At 44.4% G+C, this 24,238-nt stretch overlaps 1 protein-coding gene across 2 annotated transcripts in view; it reads left to right on the forward strand.

Moving 5' to 3' along the window:
• The first annotated feature begins 540 nt into the window (after window positions 1-540).
• The window catches only part of DTNBP1 (dystrobrevin binding protein 1), a 151,835-nt gene continuing 128,137 nt past the window's right edge, over window positions 541-24,238 (forward strand). Inside the window, exons 1-3 of one of the 2 annotated variants that reach the window (XM_008146095.3) lie at window positions 541-686; window positions 15,751-15,804; window positions 16,480-16,530. In XM_008146095.3, the coding sequence (XP_008144317.2) occupies window positions 631-686; window positions 15,751-15,804; window positions 16,480-16,530 (161 nt within the window). In that variant the 5' untranslated portion in view covers window positions 541-630. Of the gene's footprint in view, window positions 687-4,829; window positions 4,873-15,750; window positions 15,805-16,479; window positions 16,531-24,238 lie in introns of those variants that run through there. The other variant, XM_054721448.1, reaches the window with a different exon arrangement.

Raw genomic sequence — 24,238 nt, forward strand, 5'->3', positions numbered from 1 at the left:
TTACGGTGGTAACCTCCTTTGGTGTGAAGGGCACAAAAGCCTAATGGGGTAGGTTTAAGAGAATGGAAAGTAAGGATGTCGAAACAGTTGATTCTTATTGCCACTTTATGAATGAAGAAACTGAGAACTGATAACCATCTCATCCAAGGTCAATACCAGTGGGGTCAGACCTTTGACCCAGAGTCTGTTACAGGGAGGTGTACGCTTTGCAAGAATTTATGCAACGCTCCTCCAAACCGTCGAAACCAACATTGCACTCAGAAGAGCCCTTGACTTAACGCTTTCTTTCTCGATACCACTTCCATTTTAAAGAGAAAAAACGAGAAAGCCTGGATTGGTGGGGAGAACCCGTCCTAGCCTTTCGCTTTCCTGGCGGGGAGGGGAGGGGAGGGCAGGGCCGCCCCTTTCCCGCAGCCCCGCCCGGCGCGGCCCACTGCGGCTGCGCGGCCGGCGCGGGGTGGGGCCAGAGCGGCGAGCGGGGGCGAAACGCGGAAGGGGCTGCGGCGGGGCGAGGGCCGGCCGGGGGCGGGGCGGGCTGCGAGTGTGCGGGCGCGCGGGTGACAGGTGCGCGGGGCGAGGGCGGCGGCGGCGTTCTGAGACCTGAGGGGAGGCGTCGCGGTGGCGGAGGAGATGCTGGAGACCTTGCGGGAGCGGCTGCTGAGCGTGCAGCAGGATTTCACCTCCGGGTGGGTATTCGGTGGGGACGAAAAGGGAGCGGGGGGCCTGGGCCGGCCGGAGGAGCCGGGTCTCCGCCCGGGACGCCGCCTCCCTCCCCTCCCGCAGCCCAGTCCAGTCTGGTCCCGCGCCTCCCCATCCCCGCTCCGCGGAGGAAAGTAACGAACTTTCCGGCTCGGCCCGGCGGCACAAAGTAACTTGGGTCCCAACGGGCTGGCTCGGACTCGCGCTCCGGGGGGCGGGATGGTCTGGGGATCCGCGGCCCCCCCCCGCCCCCCCCCCCCGGCGTCCGCGGGCCGGAGGAGGCCGTCCTGTGAGAGGGAGCGCGTGGGACTGGTCCCGCGCCCACTCGGCGCTTCGAACTCGGCCGGGACACCTGCCCGCCGGCCCCGGGGCTGCTGAGACCCCACCTGGCGTGGGACCGCCGCCCCGCCCCGGGTCGCCGGCGCCGCGGCTCTCCCCGGCCCCGCGGGCTGCGTCCGGTTTCCGTTCGCGCCGTAACCATTGGCGAGGCTTTCTGCCTCTTCCCCTTTTACTTTCCCTCCGTTTGCCCCCTTTGCCCGGGTTTTAGCGCCTCAGCAAGAACATTCTTGGGCCGGAGGAACAACAGCACTGCCGCAATCCTGTTAATGCCTCCTGGCTCAGAGCGGAAACCGAGCGCTTCCCACACTTTGCTTACAATCACCTGGACACCTTGACCAATCCTGATGCCTGGGTCGCAGCTCATGCCAATCAAATTAGGCCCGGAGTGGAATTTTAAATACACCCCCCCCCCCCAAAGGGACTCCAGTGTGTGGCAAAGTCTGGGAATCACAGGTTCTCATCCCTGTCGCTTAAGCAAAGCATATTTCTGCACATCACTCAGCTGCCTCAGTTTCCAGGATGCGCTACAACTGGGATAAAGGATTGTTGTGAGGATTAATGAATTGACATGTAAAATATATGTCACTCTTGTTATTACTCTGTCACTATCGTTGTTAGTGCTAAATTCATTTTAATTTTCCCATCACTTTAGAAAGGTGCTCACCTTTATAAAGGATCTGTCTGTCACCTTGAGCTCACAAATCCTTTGGAAAATGCTCTGAATAACGAGGGCACCTTGAAAATGCTGTTTTAGATTTCCGATGAGATAAATGTTAGCTAAAGTTTTATCTTATTAGACAAAAATGTTTAATATATTGTTTGCCTTTTGTGTGCTTAGTAACAACCTGGCAAATAGTTGAGCACTTACCACCTATAAAGCCTTTTTGGTATTTTTGGTGTTCTTATAATAATATTTATTATAGATGCTCTAGGAGTCATTCATTGACGGTGTGCTTGTATGTTTGCATTCCCCCTCCCCCTTTAAATTTAAATAGTAACTTCTTTTCAGAGTGTAAATTATTGTATTGAGAATTTTGGGTATGATGCTGGAATGGTCTACTTGTAACATGAGCATGGTAAACACACCTGTTATCCTGACTTCAAGGAATTCCTTGATGGAATGACAGTTTTCTGATCGTTACTGTAACTCTCCCGGTGGTGTGGTTACCTCAGAACCCATTGATGCACCTGACCTTTGCTCAGGGGTTAAAACTTACCTAGGAGTATGGACTCTGGACCAAAATCACCCTGGGGGAGCTGAGTAACCTGACTTTAGGGAGAGATTTGTGGGGATCTGATTAGACCCTCATGGAAACTGACTTCTTGAAAGATGCCATAGAGTGGGACCAGTTTGGAATTAGACAGCCTGAGAGGCCTTTCACTCCATTTAGGCCCTTTGTTGGCTTTCTCCATGTACAGGTCACTGTCAGCTGACAAACTACTGGACTGCCAGTGAGTGCCTGTTACCTGGCAGAGAAATAACTCATCTCCAAGTGATAGCTCTCTTCCAGTTGACTGGGAACTCGAAACTCTGATGTTCACTTTTGTCAGGTCCTCAAATTCCTGTGCAATTCTTACCAAGAAAAACCCCGCTTACTTTATTTTAGCAAACTCTTACATATTTAGCTTGAGATTAACCTGTTTTACACAATTGAATATTTTGCCTTGCTGAGAAAAGATGAAATTAAACACAGCACACGTGTATATTGCGTGAAGGCACTGAGGGATTCTAAGATGAAAGTGACATGGCTCTCAATTTCCCAAATTTCCAGATTGGACCTGGCATTCCTTTAGACCACTTGGTGTTACTGCCCACAGAAGCCAGAGCAGCTCAAGTAATTGGCAACTAACTTCAAGGGTTCCCGTTGCCCCAGGGAATCAGTCAGTACAATCGGAAGGCTTTTTCCGAGCTGCTTCCGTGTGGCCACTGTGGCCTCACAGTCATCGAGAGCAGCATCCTCATCTCGATGCTCATTTTCAATTTCTGAAAATTTATGTAACTGGTGCTTAAATGTAGGAAAATTAACTTTTTTTTAAAAGTACAATAAGGTTATTCTTTACTCTCACATATCTGATGAATGCCGTGAATTTCTACCTTCCTTTTAAACTTAGAAAGAATGAAACTAAAGATCATCAGTTAAGGGCAGTGTAGAGATTGCTGGTGGCCTGTGGGGGACTATAGGTTGTCCACGGACTTGTGGCCTTTTTGGTAAATTTTTATTCATAATATTATGTCAACATTGAGACACCTAGAAGTTATGTCCCTCTCTGACGTAAGTGGGTGGCTAGGTGGCCTAAAGGGATTGAGGGGATTGGTTCTAGACCTCACTCTTCCCCTCACTCGAGTCCTGTTTAGATTTAACTCACTCAGAACTTGGAGTCTTTTGGAGAGTTCACATAGACTATCTGCTTTTCCGGGAATGGCTTGAGCTCTGAGGGAAACTTAGATATACTGAAGTGCACACTTCATACCACCATGGTCTTCTTTTTTCGTCAGAATTAAACTTTTCATTTTAATGAAATATTCAGAATAAATTTGATTAAAAGTTTGCAATTAACAGTTAAGTATTTAGGAACAACTAAATTAACTAAATTAATGTTTTTCTTTATTGTGCAAACATTATGAATATTTAAAAGTATTGGTTGATGCTAAAATAATGTCAATTGCTCAATAAATGTAAAAGATGAATGAACAGGATCTTAAACAGAGTATACTTAGTTGTGGGTAATCTTCCCCACACACAAAATCTTCCTGGACAGTAATGAGTTCACCCACTGGCAGATGGGCTGTCCATTTCGGTAGTTTTTAAATATATTTTTTATTGATTTCAGAGAGGAAGGGAGAGGGAGAAAGAAAGATAGAAACATCAATGATGAGAGAGATCATTGATTGGCTGCCTCCTGCATGTTCCACACTGGGGATTGAGCCCGCAACCTGGGCATGTGCCCTGACTGGCAATGGAACCGTGACCTCCTGGTTCATAGGTCGACGCTCCACCACTGAGCCACGCCAGCCAGGCTGTCCATTTCTTGACACCCTGGCCAACAACCCGAAAAAGGTTAGCTTTCCACCACACCAACAAAGACCCTAAGGACACAAGTGCTCGCTCCCAGTTTGGAATCCACTCTGGGGAATAAGGTTAACAGGCACCGACTCAGCTGGGCCAGCCTGGCCCTAGTCCCTCCAGCAGTGTCCACCCAGCATTGCAGCACTTATAGAAGTGGACATTGGCTCATCTGCAGAATGGTTCTGAAGCTGCATGAAATAGGCACGAGGATGTTCACATTTGGGACATGGCTCTGCTGTAGAGTCAACGTTCTCCCAGGCAGCTGCTCCACCAAGCATATCATCCACTGTTTTCAGCTTTGGATACTTCCTGTTTGTTACCTTGCAGGTGGTGGTGTGCACAGAAGGGCAGGTGTTGCAGGCAAAATGGTGGCAGCGCTCTCCCTACTCCTCTGCAAGACAGCAGACTCAGCACCCCCAGGCTCCTGCAGCCCACTCTGGTCTTTGAGTTTACCTGTGGAGTGGTTATGACCAAAGACCTCAGGATTGACGTATTCAGGCATGCAAAACCCTCCAGGGAACCGAAAATCAGATTTACTTAATGGTTTATGGCTGCCTGTCACCAGCTGGCATTTCCTGTTTGTAATGCTCTAAGTTCTGTGCATAGGGATAGAAACTGTGTTACTACTAGTCCACCAAGACCATGGGTGTTTGCCCCTCAAAGCCACCTCTGCCCAGTATACTCATTCTTTCTTCTCCCCTCATATAGTATCAAAACCTGCTCAAAGGAGAGGATCTATTCATCTAATTCTCAGTGTGTTAAAATGGTGAGGTTTTGCCTGAAATGTTACCTTTTCCAGGACTATTCACCTTTTTAATAATCAGAAAGCTATCTCAATATTCAACTTCATCTAATAGATACTTACTGATTTGCTACCATGTGCCAGACACTAGACTAGGCTCTCAAACTGTACTTTTCCATAGAAGCATTTTCCATTTATTTTAAAAAAAAATGATTTAAGAGGTCACATGCTCAGTTTTTATAATAGCGGATGAGGTTAGATGAGTAGGAAATTGAGGTGCAAAAAAAGAGAATGCCACTGAGGTCACCCATGCCATTGAATCAGCTAGAGAAAAGCACATTTTCTGTTCACCAATCATTGAAGTGCTCAATATGTCGTTCTGTTTAATCTACTTCTTTTCGAATTTTTGTCTAAGCAGTTTTCTAATCACCTTCATTTCTTAGTAAGATGCCTCCATGTTAGTATTTTTTACAGAGCTTGAAGAAATAAATGTGCTGGTGTCAAATTAAGGTTAAGTCTTTGGAACAATCTAAAAATAAATTATTGAAGCACTCTGGTGAATTTGAGGTTTTAGTGCTTTGAACTCAAAAGAGTGCATCAGTTGCTTTTGGTAGAAAATAATTGTCAGGTGGCTCACTTAAGTCTGTATATTAATATGCTCACACAGCAACACTTATATCTTCCTGGAGTATATGGTATTAGGAAGGTTAGGAACAGTGGAGAAGCCTTTTATAGGGACTGGTGCATGGGGGGACCTCCACTTTATTTCACCTTGTCCCGGTAATGTAATAGATTCTTACCTTTCTTGATGGTGATGCTTTTTATTTGAATTGGCTCTGTAGTTTACAGAATGCTGCCTAAGTCATATTTGGGAGTTTATTTAATTCTTGTTGCAAATCATTATAATCAGGATAATACTACTATTTTATGTTTGAGGAAACTGGAGTATTACACCTAGATCATTATTTCCTTCTCAGCATGTCATGACATTGTGTTGTATTAAATTGACTTTATTAATGGGTTGTTTCCAGCACAGGATTACTGTGAGAAACTTAAGTAGGGTTATCTCAAAATAAAAATAGTAAGCTATTTTCAATTGAATTCTGGCTCTCAAATGTATTTCAGAAAGTATCTTCTTGCTTTTTTTGTTGCTTGTTAATTATTTTTTAACTTAAAATGAGAATCATTTTAACCTTTTATTTTTTTTTCTCTCCTGAACTTGATTGTTTCCCACTTCCTTCTAGCTACTTTATGTTTTCTCACAGTTTCTATTCTGAATTTTGGCACATTGATGGTTTATGTGGAACAGATTTGATGAGAAAAGATGAATATCTAAAAAACTGTTTTTGTTTAAAAATTTTTTTTACAAAGTTTCAAACATATACAAAAATAGAATAGCACAGTGAACCCCGTATGTTCATTGTTCAGATTCAGCAATTATCAACTATTGCCACATTTGCTTTGTCTCTCTCCTTATTTGTAAAGTAAATCTTGGACTTGTCTGTTATATCTCTCATGCATCAGTTTGCATCTCAAAAAATACAGATATTATATAAAAGCAATGCCAGTATCATACCTAACAAAATGAACACTAATTCTTTGATATTATCAATTGTGCAGTCCATAACTAGATTTCCTGGTTTTCAGAAATGCCTTTTTACAGTTTATTTGTTCAAAGCCAGATCAAATAAGTTCCACACATTACATTTGGTTGAAGACCAATTTTTAAAGCAGATGGTTGTTAAGGAGCCACATGGAGAAACTCTCATTGTTCCCTTCAACAATTTTATTTTCAACTCCCTGTAACATTTCTTCTTTCTCTATTATTCCTAACTAATCTTTTTTTTTTTTTTGAGGGGAGGTAGTGGGAGAATCCCAAAGTTGATATATTACAAATGAGACGTTAAGTTTATTTTACTTTTAAAGTGATCTTTATTGAATTCTACCATTACATAGTAATTTGAAGTTCTGCACTTTTAAAGGTATCTAAAGTATTAACATGACTGGGATTAATGGTTAACATCTTGCCTAATAATAGACAAACATGCTAATTGACCGTACCTTCGCGACACCCACAGACAATCAGGAGTGAGTATGCAAATTAACACACAAAGATGGCGGTTAATTTGCATACACAGCTGCCAAGCGGCCAGGGGCGCTCTGGGCCTCTGAGCAGCGTAGAAAGGTGGAAAGGCGGCTCCAGCCAGAGCGAAAGTGGTGCCAGCAGCCAGAGAAAGGAAGGCCCATTCTGTCACGAATCTTCGTGCATCGGGCTTCTAGTTATGCAATAAGTCAACTAACCAATAATGCAATATAAGCTTTTTATAAAAGTGCGAGTGAAGAAAAGCTGTGACATTCAATATGAATTACTTTTGTTACCAGCAAGGGAACCTGGCCCTTGGTGGATCTGGCTGGGGCCAGCCAGTAGTGTGTGTGTTCTTGACTTCATGTAGGAAAAATTTCACAGCAGGAGTCCAGGTAACTATGAGGGAATGTTATTAAAGATGGGGACAGTAAAACAAGAAAGGGCTTAGCAACAGGAGAAACTAGGCTGAACTACCCTAGTTCTCTGGGAAGTCAGAGAAAAGGGGGCCTTGGGATCAGGTTCAGGGGGTAGCCTGGGACAAGGGGCCGCTGCCCATTGCTCCCCTGGTTGCAAGCCTTACGGGGTCCATTAGGGTTTAGGAGATAGATTCCTGTGGTGGAAGAAAGGTGAAAAGGAATGGCAATGGCTGCTCCCCAGAAGAAGAGCACAAGCTGGGTCCTTTGTCCTGAGGGTTTATCTTTCTCACAGGCAGGAATCTTAGGGGAAGTCTCGGGAGGGTTTCAGCAGAATATTAATTAGTTTTCTAGGTTTGCTTCTCCACTGATTGGTCTGTTTCAGGGTAGGGGGTCCTCAGTCATCACAGCTGGTACTGGTATCACCCACCTAGTTCTGCCACTTTCCTGGGTCTGAAGCTGAAGCACAACTGAGGCCTAGATGTTATCTTTAGAGAGGTGACTTTCTGTATCTGTTGTGAATTGCTCTGTCAGTTTGTTTAGCTATCTTGTATCAGTTTCCCTGTTCTACTTGTCCTGGTTTACTGACCAGTCTCACGTTGATTAATAATACCATGTTCAGTTTATATTCAGTGATTTGAGTTTACCAAAAGTAAAAGAAATAGCACTGGCAATGATGATTATTTCTCATTTCTTTGTGCAGTATTTCAGACTTGTGTTTTGTTCTGTTTTCTCTTTTATCATAGTTATAAGTATACTAGAGGCCCGGTGCACGAAATTTGTGCACTGGGGGGGGGGGGTCCCCTTAGCCCAGCCTGCACCCTCTCCAGTCTGGAACCCCTCAGGGGATGTCTGACTGCTGGTTTAGGCCTGATCCCGGGGATTGGGCCTAAACCAGCAGTCGGATATCCCTCTCACAATCTGGGACCACTGGCTCCTAACTGCTCACCTGCTTGCCTGCATGACTGCCCCTAACTGCCCACCCCCCGTCAGCCTGATCACTCCTAACTGCCTCTGCCTCCCAGCCTGATCGCCCCTAATTGTCCCCCCCCCCGCTAGCCAGGTTGCCCCCAACTGTCCTACCCCTCTCCACCCGCCGACGTGGTTGCCCCCAACTGCACCCCCTGCTGGCCTGGTGGCCCCACGCAGCCTGCTGTTCAGTCATTTGGTCGTTCCTCACTAACCCTCCTGCTAGCCTGGTTGCCCCACACAACCTGCTATTCACTTGTTTGTTCATCCCTCACTAACCCCCCTGCCAGCCTGGTCGCCCTACACAGCCTGCTGTTTGGTCATCCATCTGGTCGTTTAGGTCGTGATGGCCCCTGGCTTTTTATATATTAGTATGGATAGATATACTTTATTTAGTACTGCCAAAGTAACCAGTCTACTTAACCTTTTCCAGTATTCTTATGTTTTACCTAAAAGACTTGCACTATTTATTTATTTATTTAAATTTAATAAATCTTTATTGTTCAGATTATTACAATTGTTTCTCCTTTTCCCCCCTCATATCTCCCCACCACCTGGTTCCCATCCCCCCTCTGCCCTTACTTCCCCCCCGCTGTCCTTATCCATAGGTGTATGATTTTTGTCCAGTCTCTTCCCGTACCCCCCACACAGACACCCCTTTCCCCCTGAGAATTATCAATCCACTCCCATTCTATGCCTCTGATTCTATTATGTTCACCAGTTTATTCTGTTCCTCAGATTTTTTATTCACTTGACTTTTAGATTCACTTGTTGATAGATATGTATTTGTTGTTCATAATTTTTATCTTTACTTTTTTCTTCTTTTTCCTCCTTTTAAAGAATACCTTTCAGCATTTCATATAATACTGGTTTGGTGGTGATGAACTCCTTTAGCTTTTTCTTATCTGTGAAGCTCTTTATCTGCCCTTCAATTCTGAATAACTTTGCTGGGTAGAGTAGTCTTGGTTGTAGGTTCTTGCTATTCATCACTTTGAATATTTCTTGCCACTCCCATCTGGCCTGCATAGTTTCTGTTGAGAAATCAGCTGATAATCGTATGGGTGCTCCCTTATAGGTAACTAACTGTTTTTCTCTTGCTGCTTGTAAGATTCTGTCTTTGTCTTTTGCCCTTGGCATTTTAATTATGATGTGTCTTGGTGTGGTCCTCTTTGAATTCCTTTTGTTTGGGGTTCTGTGTGCTTCCTGGACTTGTAAGTCTATTTCTTTCATCAGGTGGGGGAAGTTTTCGGTCATTATTTCTTCAAACAGGTTCTCAGCCTCTTGCTCTCTCTCTTCTTCTGGCACCCCCATAATTCTGATGTTGGTACACTTGAAGTTGTCCCAGAGGCTTCTTACACTATCTTCAACTTTCTGAATTCTCTTCTCTTCTTGCTTCTCTGGAGGAGTGTCCTTTGCCTCTTTGTATTCCAATCTTTGAGTTGATTCTTGCGTTCCTCTAGTCTGCTGTTGGGTCTCTGTATAATATTTTTTATTTCAGTCAGTGTATGTTTAATTTCTAGTTGGTCCTTTTTCATATCCTCGAGGGTCTCATTAAATTTATCGGCCTTTTCCATGAAATTCTTGAAAAACCTTATAACCGTGGTTTTGAACTCTATATCCATTCGTTTGTTCTCCTTCATTTCTTTCGTTTGGGATCTATTTCCTTGCCTCCTCATTTTTGCTGCTTCCCTGAGTTGGTTGGGTAGCTTTGTGTACTAGGTGTTCTATTGGTTCAACGAGTCAGCCTCCCAGTTACCTGAGGTGGACACTCTTGGTGCACCTCTTTGTGGACTGTGTGTACAGCCTTGTTGTAGTTAAGTCTTGATTGTTGTTGGTGTCACTGGGAGGAATTGACCTCCAGGCCAATTGGCTGTGAGGACCTGCTGTGTCTATAACGGAAGAATTGCTGTGCTGAAAACACATTTATGGGGCAGGACTTGTTCCAGCAGGGCTTTGGTGCTCACTGAGTCTGCTTCTTGAATGTGTCCCTTATGAGAGTGGTTGAAATCTGGTGTCGTCTCACACAGACCACTAGATACACTAGTGTCTGGATCTCCAATGGGGTGCAGGTCAGCTACTGTCTGAGGCCCCCCAGCAGGAACTACAGCAAGAACTAGTTTTCTCCTCTTTGCTTGGGCGGTTTTGGAGCAGTCTGACTGGAGCTGCAGTTAATCTGGTTAAGCTTCCACAGAACAGGCCATTTATATGCAAAAGCCACTGTGTGGAGCCTGGGCGGGTTTGTAGAATGTGTGGGGAGGGGTCTTGGCGTCACTAGGCTAGGTCGTGGCAAACGGCGATGGTTGCCGTCAGCCGTCTCTGCCTTTCCGCATTTCCAAGTCCCTGCGTCCTGCGCTCCAGCGCAGTAAACAATGATTGCTGGGTGCACCTCTGCAAAAAAGTCACTCTCACTTTCCGACCCGATGGCCAAGAGTCCAGCTTCTCCCCGTAGGCATCTGGGTCCCCCGCGTGTCCCCAGAAACTGGATTTCAGAGTGTTCGGAGCTGGTCTCCCTTCGGGTTGAAGAAAAGCCGTGCGCCCAGTCGCCTGCCACCAGCCCGATTCGCCGCCTCCGTACCTCAGCTTTTCAGCGTTTGTGCTTCTTTCTCTTCTTAGTTGTAAATCTTCCACTCAGCCAACTTTCCCGTGGTTCTGGGTGGTAGACGTTTTGTCTTTTAGTTGTATTTTTGAAATTGTTGTGCGAGGTGGCAGTTTAGTTGTTTAACTTTGCCGCCATCTTGGTTCCTCTTCTCTACACTATTTATTTTTTAAATTAAAGTATACTTGGTATTCAATATTAGTTTCAGGTGTATAACATAGTGATTCGACATATTTATATCTTAAGATGTGCTCACCATACTAAGTCTAGTAATCATCTGTCTAGTAACCAACTGTGTAAAGTTATCACACTATTATTATTATTGACTAGATTCCCCTTCACTTTTTTCACCCATCCCTTATCCCCTCTGGTAAGCATCTTGTCTTTCTCTGTCTGACTTATTTCTGAAAGGTTAGAAATAAATATTTGAAATACCAACCTAGATATTTGTGAGATCACGTAAGAGTGGTCCAAAGAGGATCTTAGCAGTTCCCCTTCAATATCCTTCTAACAGCTAACCATTGGAATTTTCCTGAATCACTAAAAATAACACTAAAATAATTTGGAGTGTAATGACTGACTAGGATAATCATACCGAGGATTTCACAACTAAGTGTCTTTCTCACACTTTGGAGTGGAAATGGTAGAGCATAGCAATCAAAATAACTTTACCTAGTTGTTGCTTAACCTACTTTAAACCAGATTTACAAGTTTCCAAAGTGAACTTGGAAGTATTTATTGTTTCTGTATGGCAGGTTAGACTTTTTAAATACAACTTCCTAGCCCTAGCTGGTTTGGATCAGTGGATAGAAGGTTAGGCTGTGGACTGAAGGGTCCAGGTTTGATTCTAGTCAAGCTCACATGCCCGGATTGCGGGCTCGATCCCCAGTAGGGGGCGTGCAAGAGGCAGCAGATGAATGATTCTCATCATGGATGTTTCTACCTCTCCCTTTCCCTTCCTCTCTGAAATCAATAAAAAAAAAATTCTTTAAATAAAGGAATAAAAATAAATAAATACAACTTCCTAGACTCATCTGGAGAGATATATACAAATTAGTTTGTAGTAAAGAGATTATTGAGTCTTTTTAACATTGTAGATAAATTAATCTCATTGATATTTTAATTTTTGAAAAAGAACTTAAAATAATATAAATATCTTTGTATGAAATTGGCATTCCAATTCGTTAAAGTTGTTTGCTCAGAAGTTTCCGTCTGGTGTTTAGCCAGGCATTATTGACAAAAAAACATGGGATCCTGTGTCAGGGTTTGCATGTACAGTTGTGCGGGTTATACACTGCACAGCACAGGGTTGGGGCATTTGTACATGAGTCAGCTTGTGTATTAGGACAGTTTCTGGCTGGTGGCAGTGAAGTATCTTAAGGAAGGAGCACTTCTATTTTTACAAAGGCTGTGTAAGGGCTTGCAGTGGTACTGTGGCCTATGTTTCAGACTCTATTTAGAAATGAGTATTTATTGAAGTAATCAAGAAGAGCCTGTACAGCCCAGCCAGCATGGTTCAATAGTTAAGCATCAACCTATGAACCAGAAGGCCATGGTTCAATTCCCAGTCAGGGCTTGATCCCCAGTGTGGCACTTGCAGGAGGCAGCTGATCAGTGATTCTCTCTCATCATCGATGTTTCTATCTCTCTCTCCCTCTCCCTTCCTCCTTGAAATCAATAAAAAATATATTTTTTTTAAAAAAGCATGTATAGCAATACTGTCTCATATGAGATTATATCATAATTTAGCACTTGCTTTTTGGTGACCTCAATAATATAGTACAGAGTCCACAGCCAAAAAATGGTAACAGTGGGCCAGTGAAGTGAAATAAATTATACAAAGTTTATTAACTTTATATTTTATATATAGTAAAGCCTATTTCATTTTGTATACGCATTTCTGGCCCATTTATCTGTTTTCCAGTCGAATAATTTAAAAAAGCAAGTAGAAATGTGAGAAGCTGTATAGTTAAGTAGCTCACAGAAGGAGTAAGGTGTCCAGTGGTGGAGATGGAAAACTTAAATTTAGAAAAAATAGACACAGGATCCCAAACAAACTAAATAAAAAAAACTAGTGTGGATTGGTGTCAAGCTAGTAAATGAAGAGGCATCCCTACCTTGTAAATGTGAGGAGAGTACTGTTTCGCCACAAAATGCAGTCAGTGGTAGTCATAATAATGACCTGGAGTTTATCAGAAAATGTTAAATAGAATATACCATACCCTCTTTAATGAAAGAGTTTTGTAATATATTTTAGAAAGCTTTATTTTAAAACTAGAGGCCCAGTGCACTCTGGGGTCCCTCCGCGTGGCCTGCGGGAATGGGGCAGAAACCGGCAGTCCAATGCCGCCTGCCGCTCCTGCTCATCCCAGCCCCACTGCACCTGCCACCGCCGCCACTTGGTAGGCTCGCTGCTGCTCTGCTGCGGTCTCCGAGCACCCATCCTAGGGTGATATCAGCACTCATGACCTAGAAGCGGCCGTGGGCTCGTGCCCAGTCAGTCCCAATGCCGGTCCCAATCAGGTCCGGGTCCAGATGGGGGCGGGGCGCCCAGGGGGAGTGTTCAAGGAAGAGGCTTGCGCTGCTGCAGCTACGCTCAACAGCTTTGAGCCCTGTGTCTGGTGCCTATCGGTCAGCTGAGTGGTGCTCCCACTGTGGAAACGTACTTACCACCAGGGGGCAGCTCCTGCATTGAGCGTCTGCCCCCTGGTTGTCAGTGCGCATCATATCAACCAGTTGAAAGGTCAAATGGCCAAATGGTCACTTAGGCTTATCTATAATAATAAAAGCATAATATGCTAATTAGACCAGGCAGCTGAATGAATTTCTGGACATCATTCCAGATGTCCTTCTGGACGAAGCCGTGGTGGTGGGGGCCGAGGCAGAGGAGGTTAGGGGCGATCAGGCAGGCCGGTGAGCAGTTAGGGGCAATCAGGCAGGCAGGCAGAGTGGTTACAGGTGATCAGGCAGGCTGGCAAGCAGTTAGGGGTGATCAGGCAGGCAGGTGAGCGGTTAGGAGCCAGCAGTCCCGGATTGCAAGAGGAGTGTTAAATTGACAGTTGGACATCCACTGAGAGGTCCCAGATTGCGAGAGGGTGCAGGCTGGGCTGAGGGACCCCTTACCCCCTTGTGCATGAATTTCATGCACTGGGCCTCTAGTCCTATATAATAAAGAGGTAATAAGCAAATTGACCCTCATGCCCTCGCACAAGATGGCCGTCCCCATCTGGTCAAATATGGCTGCCACAAGATGGCTGGCAGGGGAGGATAGTTGTGGGCAATCAGGCCGGCAGGGGACAGCAGTTAGGGGCAACCAGGCCAGCAGGGGAGAGCAGTTAGGGGTAACCAGGCCAGCAGGGAAGGGCAGCTAGGGATGACCAGGCCAGCAGGGGAGGGCAGTTAGGGGTGACCCAGGCCTTCAGGGGAGGGCAATTAGGAGTGACCAGACCTGCAGGGGAGGGCAGTTGGGGATAACCAGGCCTGGAGGGGAGGGCAGTTAGGGGTGACCGGGTCGGCAGGGGAGGGCAGTTTGGGGGGACCAGGCCAGCAGGAGAGAGCAGTTGGGGGCACCCAGGTTGGCAGGGGAGGGCAGTTAGGGGTGACCCGGCCGACAGGGGAGGGCAGTTAGGGGCGACCAGGCTAGCAGGAGAGGGAAGTTAGGGGTGACCAGGCTGGCAGTGGAGGGCTGTTGGGGGGGCCCAGGCCTTCAGGGGAGGGCAGTTGGGAGTGACCAGGCCTGCAGGGGAGGGCAGTTGGGGTGACCAGGTCGGCAGGGGAGGGCAGTTAGGGGTGACCAGGCTGGCAGTGGAGGGCAGTTAGGGGTGACCAGGTTGGCAGGTGAGGGCATTGGGGATGACCGGGCCGGTAGGGGACAGCAGTTGGGGATTACTGGGCCAGCAGGGGAGAGCAGTTGGGGGCAATTGGGCTGGCAGGGGAAGGCTGTTGGGTGTAATCGGGCCAGCAGGGGTGCAGTTAGGCGTAAATCAGGTTGGCAAGGGAGTGGTTAGGGGGTGATCAGGCTGGCAAGCAGGAGAGCAGTTGGGAGCCAGCAATTCCAGATTGTGAGAGGGATGTTTGACTGCCGGTTTAGGTGCAATCCTACAGGGATCGGGCCTAAATCGGCAGTCGGACATCCCCCAAGGGGTCCCAGATTGGAGACAGTGCAGGCTGGGCTGAGGGACACCCCCCCGCCAGTGCACAAATTTCATGCACCGGGCTTCTAGTATACATAGATTTATCTTTATGGTTGAAAGTATTGTTGAAAGCATTTCCCTGTGGAACCCCTCTCCCCTGCACATGACGCCCCCCTTTGCCACACTGTTGTCTGTGTCTGAAGGTTATGCATACATGTATATAAGTTTTTTGGTTAATCTCTCCCCACCCATCTACCCACCCACCCCCAAATTTCAACAAATGGTAGAGATTTGAAGTTTTACTTAATAAACTGTGCTGCCTAGTTCTCTTTATGAAACCTACCAAGTACACATAAGTGGACCTCTTTTTCTAATGATGCCAGGTAAATGAGGTTTCTCTAGTTTGATCACACAGAGGAGTTGTTTCTAAAAAGGGTATTTGGGACAAGGAAACATAAAAATGTTTGCTACAGATTTTCTATTTGTAGTTTCTCACATATAGTAAAGACTATGTTTGACTATATACCACATATATTTACTACAGATTTTTCATTTGTGATATATAATACATAGTAAACACTATGCTTTTACAAATACTTTTTCTTGCTAAAAATACTGGCTTCTTCAATCCAAAATATGAACAACTGTGTAATTTACTATTGAAAAATTTTCTTGAGCTCTAAGAATATTTTTGTTTAATTATAGGTTGAAGACTTTAAGTGACAAGTCAAGAGAAGCTAAAGTAAAAAGCAAACCAAGGTAAGCTTGTGCTAAGATTTGACTTACTATGACCTAAATTTCATCCAAATTTTAGTTATAGTCATAATGGTATAATTACTTTAATGGGTTTTATAACTATTAAGTGCATCTGACTACAAAACAACTTATGATTCTTTTAAATTTTGTAACACTGAAAAAATTTTTGATAAAATTGTAAAATGATTGAAAAAATGGTTAAGTGTAATTGTTTTACTCTGAAAATCAATGGCTATTTTTCATTAATCATTTTATTTGCATACTAAGAGCAAATTAAAAGTCCTGCATTAAGAAGCAAATTAATAATGGAACAGTACCTGGCAAGCAAACATCTTTAGCTCTGTTCACTTTTTAATAAAGTAAAACACATGGCCAAATGTCACTTTCAACCTAGAGATAATGAGCTTTCAAAAAAATTCTTATTTTGCACTACATTAAAGTGTTTATTATTATGTGCTGAAACTAATTTACTAGTATAGGGCCAAGTGATTGTTGATAGAATACAACAGTGTACTTTGAAATAAAGCAATATATTTCTCTAAAAGTTTAGGTAAGTTGTCATTAGTGATTTTAAAATATTTCATGTTACAATTGACAATGTCAAAATTCTTATATGTAACTTTTTTAATTGGCCTAAATTAGAAACAGTTTTAATAAAATAAGTGTTTCTTTTGGCAGGACTGTTTCATATTTGCCAAAGTACTCTGCTGGATTGGAATTACTTAGCAGGTAAGTGTTTTCATTTAAATAAGAAGATTGTACTTCTGACTATTTTATTGTCTAAAATATTTTATAATTTGTAGATAGAAACTTTAATAATAATGAAATTTTATATGAACATAGTGATTGGGAATTATTTGCTTATTCTTTTCTCAGAGGGACTTTTACTTTTCACTGGTTAATACAAAGGCCATTAAGACTGAGCAGAATGATCAAATTATATTTACTACTCAATACTTTATGTGTATTTATTATGCTTACTAGAGGCCCGGTGCATGAAATTTGTGTACGGGGGTGGGGAGGGTCCCTTCAGCCCAGCTTTCACCCTCTCCAATCCAGGACCCCTCAGGGGATGTACAACTGCCGGGATCGGGCCTGAACCAGCAGTCAGACATCCTCTCACAATCCGGGATTGCTGGCTCCTAACCGCTCACCTGCCTGCCAGCCTGATTATCCCTAACTGCCTCTGCCTGCCGGCCTGATCACCACTAACTGTGCCCCCTGCCGGGCTGGTTGCCCCCAACTAACCCCCCTACCCCCGCTGGCCTGGTAGCCCCCAACTGCCCCCCCCACTGGCCTGGTCTCCCTCAACTGCCCCTCCTGCCATCCTGGTCGCCCCACGCAGTCTGCTGTTCAGTCGTTTGGTTTTCCCTCACTAACCCCCTGCCGGCCTTCTCACCTCGTCACAAGAAAGTTGATCTTGAATTTGAGTCCTCAATTATTTTCTTACTTTGATTCTTACTTTTTTATTATTTCTTCATGGTTTTATAGATACGGTTTTCTTAGCTATGACATCAAAAGCATAAGTAACGAAAGAAAAAATAGAAATATTGGACTTCAGAAAAATTAGAAACTTCTTTACTTCAAAGAACATGATCAAGAAAGCGCAAGAAATAACAATCTACAGAATGGGAGAAAATATTTGCAAATCATATACATGATGAAGGACTTGTATTTAGAGTATATAAGTAAGTTTTATAACTCAAAAATAGAAAGACAACCCAATGAAGAAATAGCCAAAGGATCTAAATAGATATTTCCCTAAAGAAGATATATAGATGGCCAATAAGCACACGAAAAGGTGCTCAACATCATTAGTCATCAGGGAAATGCAAATCAAAACCACAATGAAATAATATTTCACACCCACAATAATAAGAAAGACAGATAATAACAAGTATTGTTGAGGATATGGAGAAATTAGAAACTTTTTGTATTGCTGGTGGGAATGTAAAATGGTGCAGCTACTGCGGAAAAAAGATTGGAGGTTTCTCAAAAAGTTAAACATAAATTTACCATGTGACCCAGCAATTTCACACCAAGAGAAGTGAAAACATATGTCAACATAAAAAATTGTACACAAGTGTGCAGAGCAGTATTATTCATAAATCAGTATTATTTATGATAGCCAGAAAGTAGAAACAGTACAAATATTCATCACCTGAATAGATAAACAAACTGTGGCATATTCATACAATGGAATATTATTCAGTCACAACAAGGACTGTGGATGAAACTTAAAAATATATTAAGTTAAGGAAACCAAACAAAAGCCCACATATTGTATGAAATGTCCAGAAGAGATGAATTCATAGAGACATTAAATATATATGTGGTTGCCGAGGTTTGGTGGAGAGGGGAATGTGTAATGACTGCAAATGTGTATGTTTTTTGGGGGTATGAAAGTTTTCTGGAATTAGATAGTGGTAATAGATGCCCAAATTTGTGAGTATACTAAAAAATACTGAATTATATACTTTTAGAGGGTGAATTATTTCAATACAACTGTTAAATATGGTTTTATATGTTGTATGTTGTTATATGTAGTTCTGTAGTTAAAAATGTGTCATCTGACTGATACGTGGTTAAGATGTGTGCAGTAGAAAGTATGGTTTTTCCTTATCTGTATTTATTTATTTATTTGGTTAATATATATATATATATTTTAAACTATTTATATATATATAATATATATATATATATTTATTGTTGAAAATATTACATATGTCTCCTTTTTCCCTGATTGACCCCCCCCCACTAATCCTATATAATAGAGAGCTAATATGCAAATGGTCATCATGCCATTATGGCTCAGACACTCAACACTGGGGAGAGAGGAATGGGGACCAGCCAGGCACAAATGTGCTCGTGAGAGAAGAATGGGGACCAGCCAGGCTGTGGCCTGGAAAAGGGACAAGCCACATGTCCCATGGTCCCGGGCGCCAGTGGCTGGGGGTGCGGCCTGGGAGAGGGACAAACTGCCCACCCCATGGTCCTGGGTGCCAGCAGCTGCGTCTGCACCTGCGGCCCGGGAGAGGGACAAGTCGCCTGCCCTGCGGTCCTGGGCACCAGCACCTGTGGCTGCAGCCTGGGTGAAGCCACCCGCCATGGTCCCCTGCGGCCGGCCAGAGGGAGGGAAGCCCGGATCCCAGGTGCCTGTGACTGGCTGGAGGAGGGAATCCTGGGTCCCGGGTGCGAGGCGAGGCAGAGGTGGTTAGGGGCGATCAGGCTGGTAGGGGAAGAGTTAGGGGCGATCAGGCAGCCAGGCAGAAGTGGTTAGTGGTGATCAGGCAGGCAGGCAAGCGGTTAGGAGCCAGCGGTCCCCGGATTGCGAGAGGCAGTCGGACATCCCCTGAGGGGTCCCCTATTGCAGAGGTTGCAGGCCAGGCTGAGGGACAGTCCCTCTCCCCCTCCCGCTGTGCATGAATTTCGTGCACCGGACCTCTAGTATAACATAAAATTTATTATCTTAACCATTTTTTAAAAATGTATTTTTTATTGATTTCAGAGAGGAAGGGAGAAGGAGAGAGGGACAGAAACATCAGTGATGAGAGAGAATCATTGATTGGCTGCCTCCTGCATACCCCCTACTGAGGATCGAGCCTGCAACCCTGGCATGTGTCCTGACTGGGAATCAAACCCTGACCTCCTAGTTCATAGGTTGACGCTCAACCACTGAGCTACACCATCTGGGCTTAACCATTTTTTAAATGTACAATTTAGTAGTGTTAAGTACATTCATACTGTTGTGCACCCAATCTCCAAAACTTTTCATCTTGCAAAACTAAAAATCTACCTGTTAAACAATAACTCCCCATTGTCTCCTTCCCCTTGCCTCTGACAGTTGTCATTCTACTTTCTCTCTTTATGACTTTGATTAGTACTCTGGGTACCTCATATAAATTAACTTGTACAATATTTGTCTTTTTGTGATTGGCTTATTTCACTTAGCATAGTGTTATCAAGATTCGTCCATGTTGTAGGGTTTATGTCAGAATTTTCTTCCTTTTCAAGGCTGAATAATACTTAATTGTCGTGTGCTGCATAAATATGTTTCAGTCAACAATTGACAGCATATACACTGAGTGGCCAGATTATTATGATCTCTGAACACATAATAATCTGGCCACTCTCAGTGTATCCTATCTAATAATAGACAAATATGCAAATTGACCATACCTCCGACACACCCACAAGGCACACCCACAAGCCACGCCCACCATCCAATCAGAGCGAGTATGCAAATTAACCCAAACCAAGATGGCTACAGCCACAGAGAGCAAGGTTTCCTAGGTAACAGAGGAAGCCAAGCTTTCTGCCGGCCGTTGCAGGCCTAAGCATCCACTCAAGCTACAAAGTTTCAGTTATAGAAGGTAAACAAATTCAAACAAATGGCAGCAGAATGGAGCTTGAGAGAGCAGGCCAGGGTTGCCGCCGGCAACAGGGGAAGCAAAGCTTTCTGCAGACCCTGGCTGGGCCCACCCGCTTAAGGCAACAAAGTTTCAATTATAACCCCAACACAAATGGCTGCGGGCCTCGGAGGGAGCCCTAGGCTTGGCTCTGCTCCAGGCTACAAAGTTTCAATTGTAGAAGGAAAATAAATTCCAGATACCAGGGCCTCTGCTTGCGTTGCCAGGGGGCGTGGCCGGCCTGCAAACCACCACAGGCCCCTCGCTCAGGCCGCCCCACGCCCCAAGGGAACCCCACCCTGATCAGGGACACCCTTCAGGGCAAACCAGCTGGCCCCCACCCCTGTACCAGGCCTCTATCCTATCTAATAAAAGAGTACTATGCAGATTGATCATCACTGCAACACACAATATAGCTGCCCCCATGTGGTCAAAGATCCTGCCCCCATGTGGACACAAGATGGCCACCACAAGATGGCCATCAGGAGAGGGCAGTTGGGAGGCACCCGGCCTGCAAGGGAGGGCAGTTGGAGGTGATCAACCCTGAAGGAGAGGGCAGTTAGTAGTGACCAGGCCGGCAGAGGAGGGAAGATGGGGCAAACAGGCTGGCAGCAGAGTGGTTAGGGGTGATCAGGCTGGCAGGCAGAAGCGGTTAGGGGCAATCAGGAAGGCAGGCAGGCAAGCAGTTGGGAGCCAGCAGTCCTGGATTGTGAGAGTGATGTCCGACTGCCCGTTTAGGCCCGATCCCAGGCCTGGGATCGGGCCTAAACGGGCAGTCGGACATCACTTGAGGGGTCCCAGATTGGAGAGTGTACAGGCTGGGCTGAGGGACAACCCCCCTCCGTGCACGAATTTCATGCACCGGGCCTCTAGTATATATATATTAGAGGCCTGGTGCACTGACCACCAGGAGGCAGCTACTGCGTTGAGTGTCTGCCCCCTGTTGGTTAGCGTGCATCATAGTGATCTGTCATTCCATCATTCGGTCATTTGCATATTAGCCTTTTATTATGTAGGATACCCTGTAGATGAGGCCCCCTAGAACCGTAAGAAATGCAAAAAATTGACGGTTAACTCATTCTTGAATTGTCCCCACTTAAAATCAAATTGCCCCCCCCTGTGGGGCATGTGCTGCATCTTGGAAACCAGTGGGCTTGACACTTTTCCTTTCTGAGCTTCATTTCTGAATACATACGCATATACCATGGGAATTGTAATCTCTTCTCCTCCTACCTCACTGGGTTGTCATGAGGAGGTTCTGAGCTAATAAACATAGAAATGTTTCATCAAGTAAGTGATGTCTAAATGGGAAGGGATTGTTATTTTTAAGCCCACGGGTACCCTCGCAGGTAGCAGGTGCTGATTAGGGGAGGAGGGCATGATTGTTTCCTGGGACTGTAGCTATGGAAGCTTTGCAGAGGGTTCCGCAGGCCTCGGAGGGGCGGCTCTGGTCAGCAGCCCTGTAGTGGTGGTGGTCTCTGGAGGCGCTGGCAGGGGGTGGGTTGTTAAGGGGGCAGCGAGGCCGAAGGGGGAGTAACTGTCAAACCTTCCCGCTTGGCACCATTCTTTAAATTGTACGTGGCTGTTTCACAGCTGCACCTGCTCAGGGCGGGGCTCCAACCTCCTGGAGCGGGGTGGGGGCCGGGCCAGGGCGGAGCCAGGTGGACTAGGAGGGCGGTTTTAGCCATGTACCCAGAGAGGTTCAGCGTGCTTCCTCTGCTGAGGCGGGGAAAGGGTCTAACCCTGGGGGGCTGCTCAGGCCTGCCTCCACCTGGGTCTGGAATTGTAGGGAGGAGAGGCGTGCCTGGCCCCAGCAGAGGGGGCCTGGCTGTGGCAGGCCGTGGGCTCCGGGGGCATTGATGGGTGGTCGCCAGCATGCTATTGTTGTGGGCGCCCCTGGCGGGGGTAGTCGGGGAAAAGATTGGGAGTCGGAGGTGAGGGCTGCAGCTACCCCCGAGGCTGGGTCTTCTCCCCGTCCGGTCAGCCTCCCTGTCCCCCCCGGGGTGCAGGGGCTGGGGTAGGGTGTTCGTCCCCCGAGGGTGCAGGGGCTGGGGTAGGGTGTCCATTCAGGGGGATTGGAAGAGCTCCCTGTGGCCGCTTCCTCTTCCTTCTTTGCAGTCCCGGCTCCTGTCAGGCAGTCTCCTCAGACCCTGGGGAACTTGGCTCTGGCTGTCTGCCCCCTGCTGCGTGCACATCAATTATTCAAATTGGTCATCACGGAAAATTAGCATATTACCTCTTTATATGTATAGAGTCCTGTCAACAGTGCACAACAGTTCCCTTGTCTCCACATCCTCACCAAAACTTATTTTTGGGGAGTTTTTATTTTCTTGTTTGCTTGTTTTGTAGGTATTCTAATTAGTGTGAATGGTGAGAATGGGCACCTGAGTCTTGCTCCTGATCTGAGAAGAAACGCTCTCAACATTTTACCATTGAATAGGATGTTAGCTGTGGGCTTATCTTGTATGGTCATTATATTGAGATACATTCTTTCTGTACCTAATTTGTTAAGAGTTTTTATTATGAACAGATGTTTAATTTTGTCAAATGTTGTTTTTTGTGTCTGTTGAGATGATAATATGATTTTTTCCCCTTTCATTAATGTTATGTATCATACTGATTATGGATATTGAACCATGCTTGTATCCTATATATAAATCCCACTTGATGATGGATAATGATCCTTTTGATGTGCTGCTGAATTTGGTTTGCTAAGATTTTATTGAGAATTTTTACATCTATATTCATCAGGGATATTGGCCTATAATTTTCTTTACTGATAGTGTCTTTTTTTGCCTTTGGTATCAGGGTAATGCTGGCTTTGTAAAATTAGTTTGAGTGTTCCTCCTTTTTGATATTTACTGGAACAGAGTGAGAGGACTTACATTAATTCTGTTTTAAGTGTTTGGTAAAATTCACCAATGAAGCCATCTGATCCTGGACTTTTCTTCATTGAGACATTTTTGATTACTGATTCAACCTCCTTATTAATAATTAGTCTGTTCAGCCTTTCTGTTTCTTCTTGACCGAGTCTTGATAATTTGTATGGTTCTAAGATTTTTTTCCATTTTTTCTATGTTGTGCAGTTTGTTGGCATATAGTTATTCATACTAGCCTCTTATGATTCTTTGTATTTCTGGGGTGTCAGTTGAAATATCTCCTTTTTCATTTATAATTTTGTTGATTTTGGTCTTTTCTTTTTTTCCTTGGTGAATCTAGTGAAAGGTGTCAATTTTGTTTATCTTTTCAAAGAACCAACTCATAGTTTGGATAATTTTTTCTGTTGTTTTCCTGTTTCTTTTATTTTTGCTTTGATCTTTATTATTTCCTTCCTTCTATTAGCTTCGGCTCAGTTTGTTCTTCTTTATTTGGGGTCCTTCTTCTCAATGTGGGTTTATCGCTATGAATTTCCCTTTTAGAACTGCTTTTGCTGCATATGTTTTGGTATGTTATGTTCCCATTTTTTTGTCTCAAGGTAACTTTTATTTGTCTTTTAATTTCTTTTTGATGCAGGAGGTAAGTTTTTTATTACTGATCCATTCTCCTTACTAATTATGGGTCTATTCATATTTTCTGTTTCTTTGGGATTCAGTCTTGGTAGGTTTTGCATTTCTAGGAATTCATTTCATCTAGGTCATCTAATTTGTTGACATATAATTATCTATATTACTCTCTTATCATCCTTTTTATTTCTGTAGAATTAATAATTGTCTCCCTTTTGTTTCTAATCTTATTTGAGTCTTCTATTTAATAAGTCTATCTAAAGGTTGAAATTTGTTCATCTTTTTGAAGAACCAAATTTTTGTTTCATCAACTTTCTCATCTTTTAATTAGTTATTTATTTAAATCACTATAAACTCATGGATATTTGTTTAATTCTTTGAATTAATAACCCAATACCACCATTATGTATTGTGTTGCTCAAATTCTCCCAGATTTGACCATTGGAAGCCCCTTCAAAGTGACTTCTGTATCCTTATGATATATCCCCATTATTTTTTTAGCTTTTCTTTTCAGAAACCATAGGA

This window comes from Eptesicus fuscus, chromosome 9, assembly GCF_027574615.1.
Source record: "Eptesicus fuscus isolate TK198812 chromosome 9, DD_ASM_mEF_20220401, whole genome shotgun sequence".
In the NCBI taxonomy this organism is placed as follows: Eukaryota; Metazoa; Chordata; class Mammalia; order Chiroptera; family Vespertilionidae; genus Eptesicus; species Eptesicus fuscus.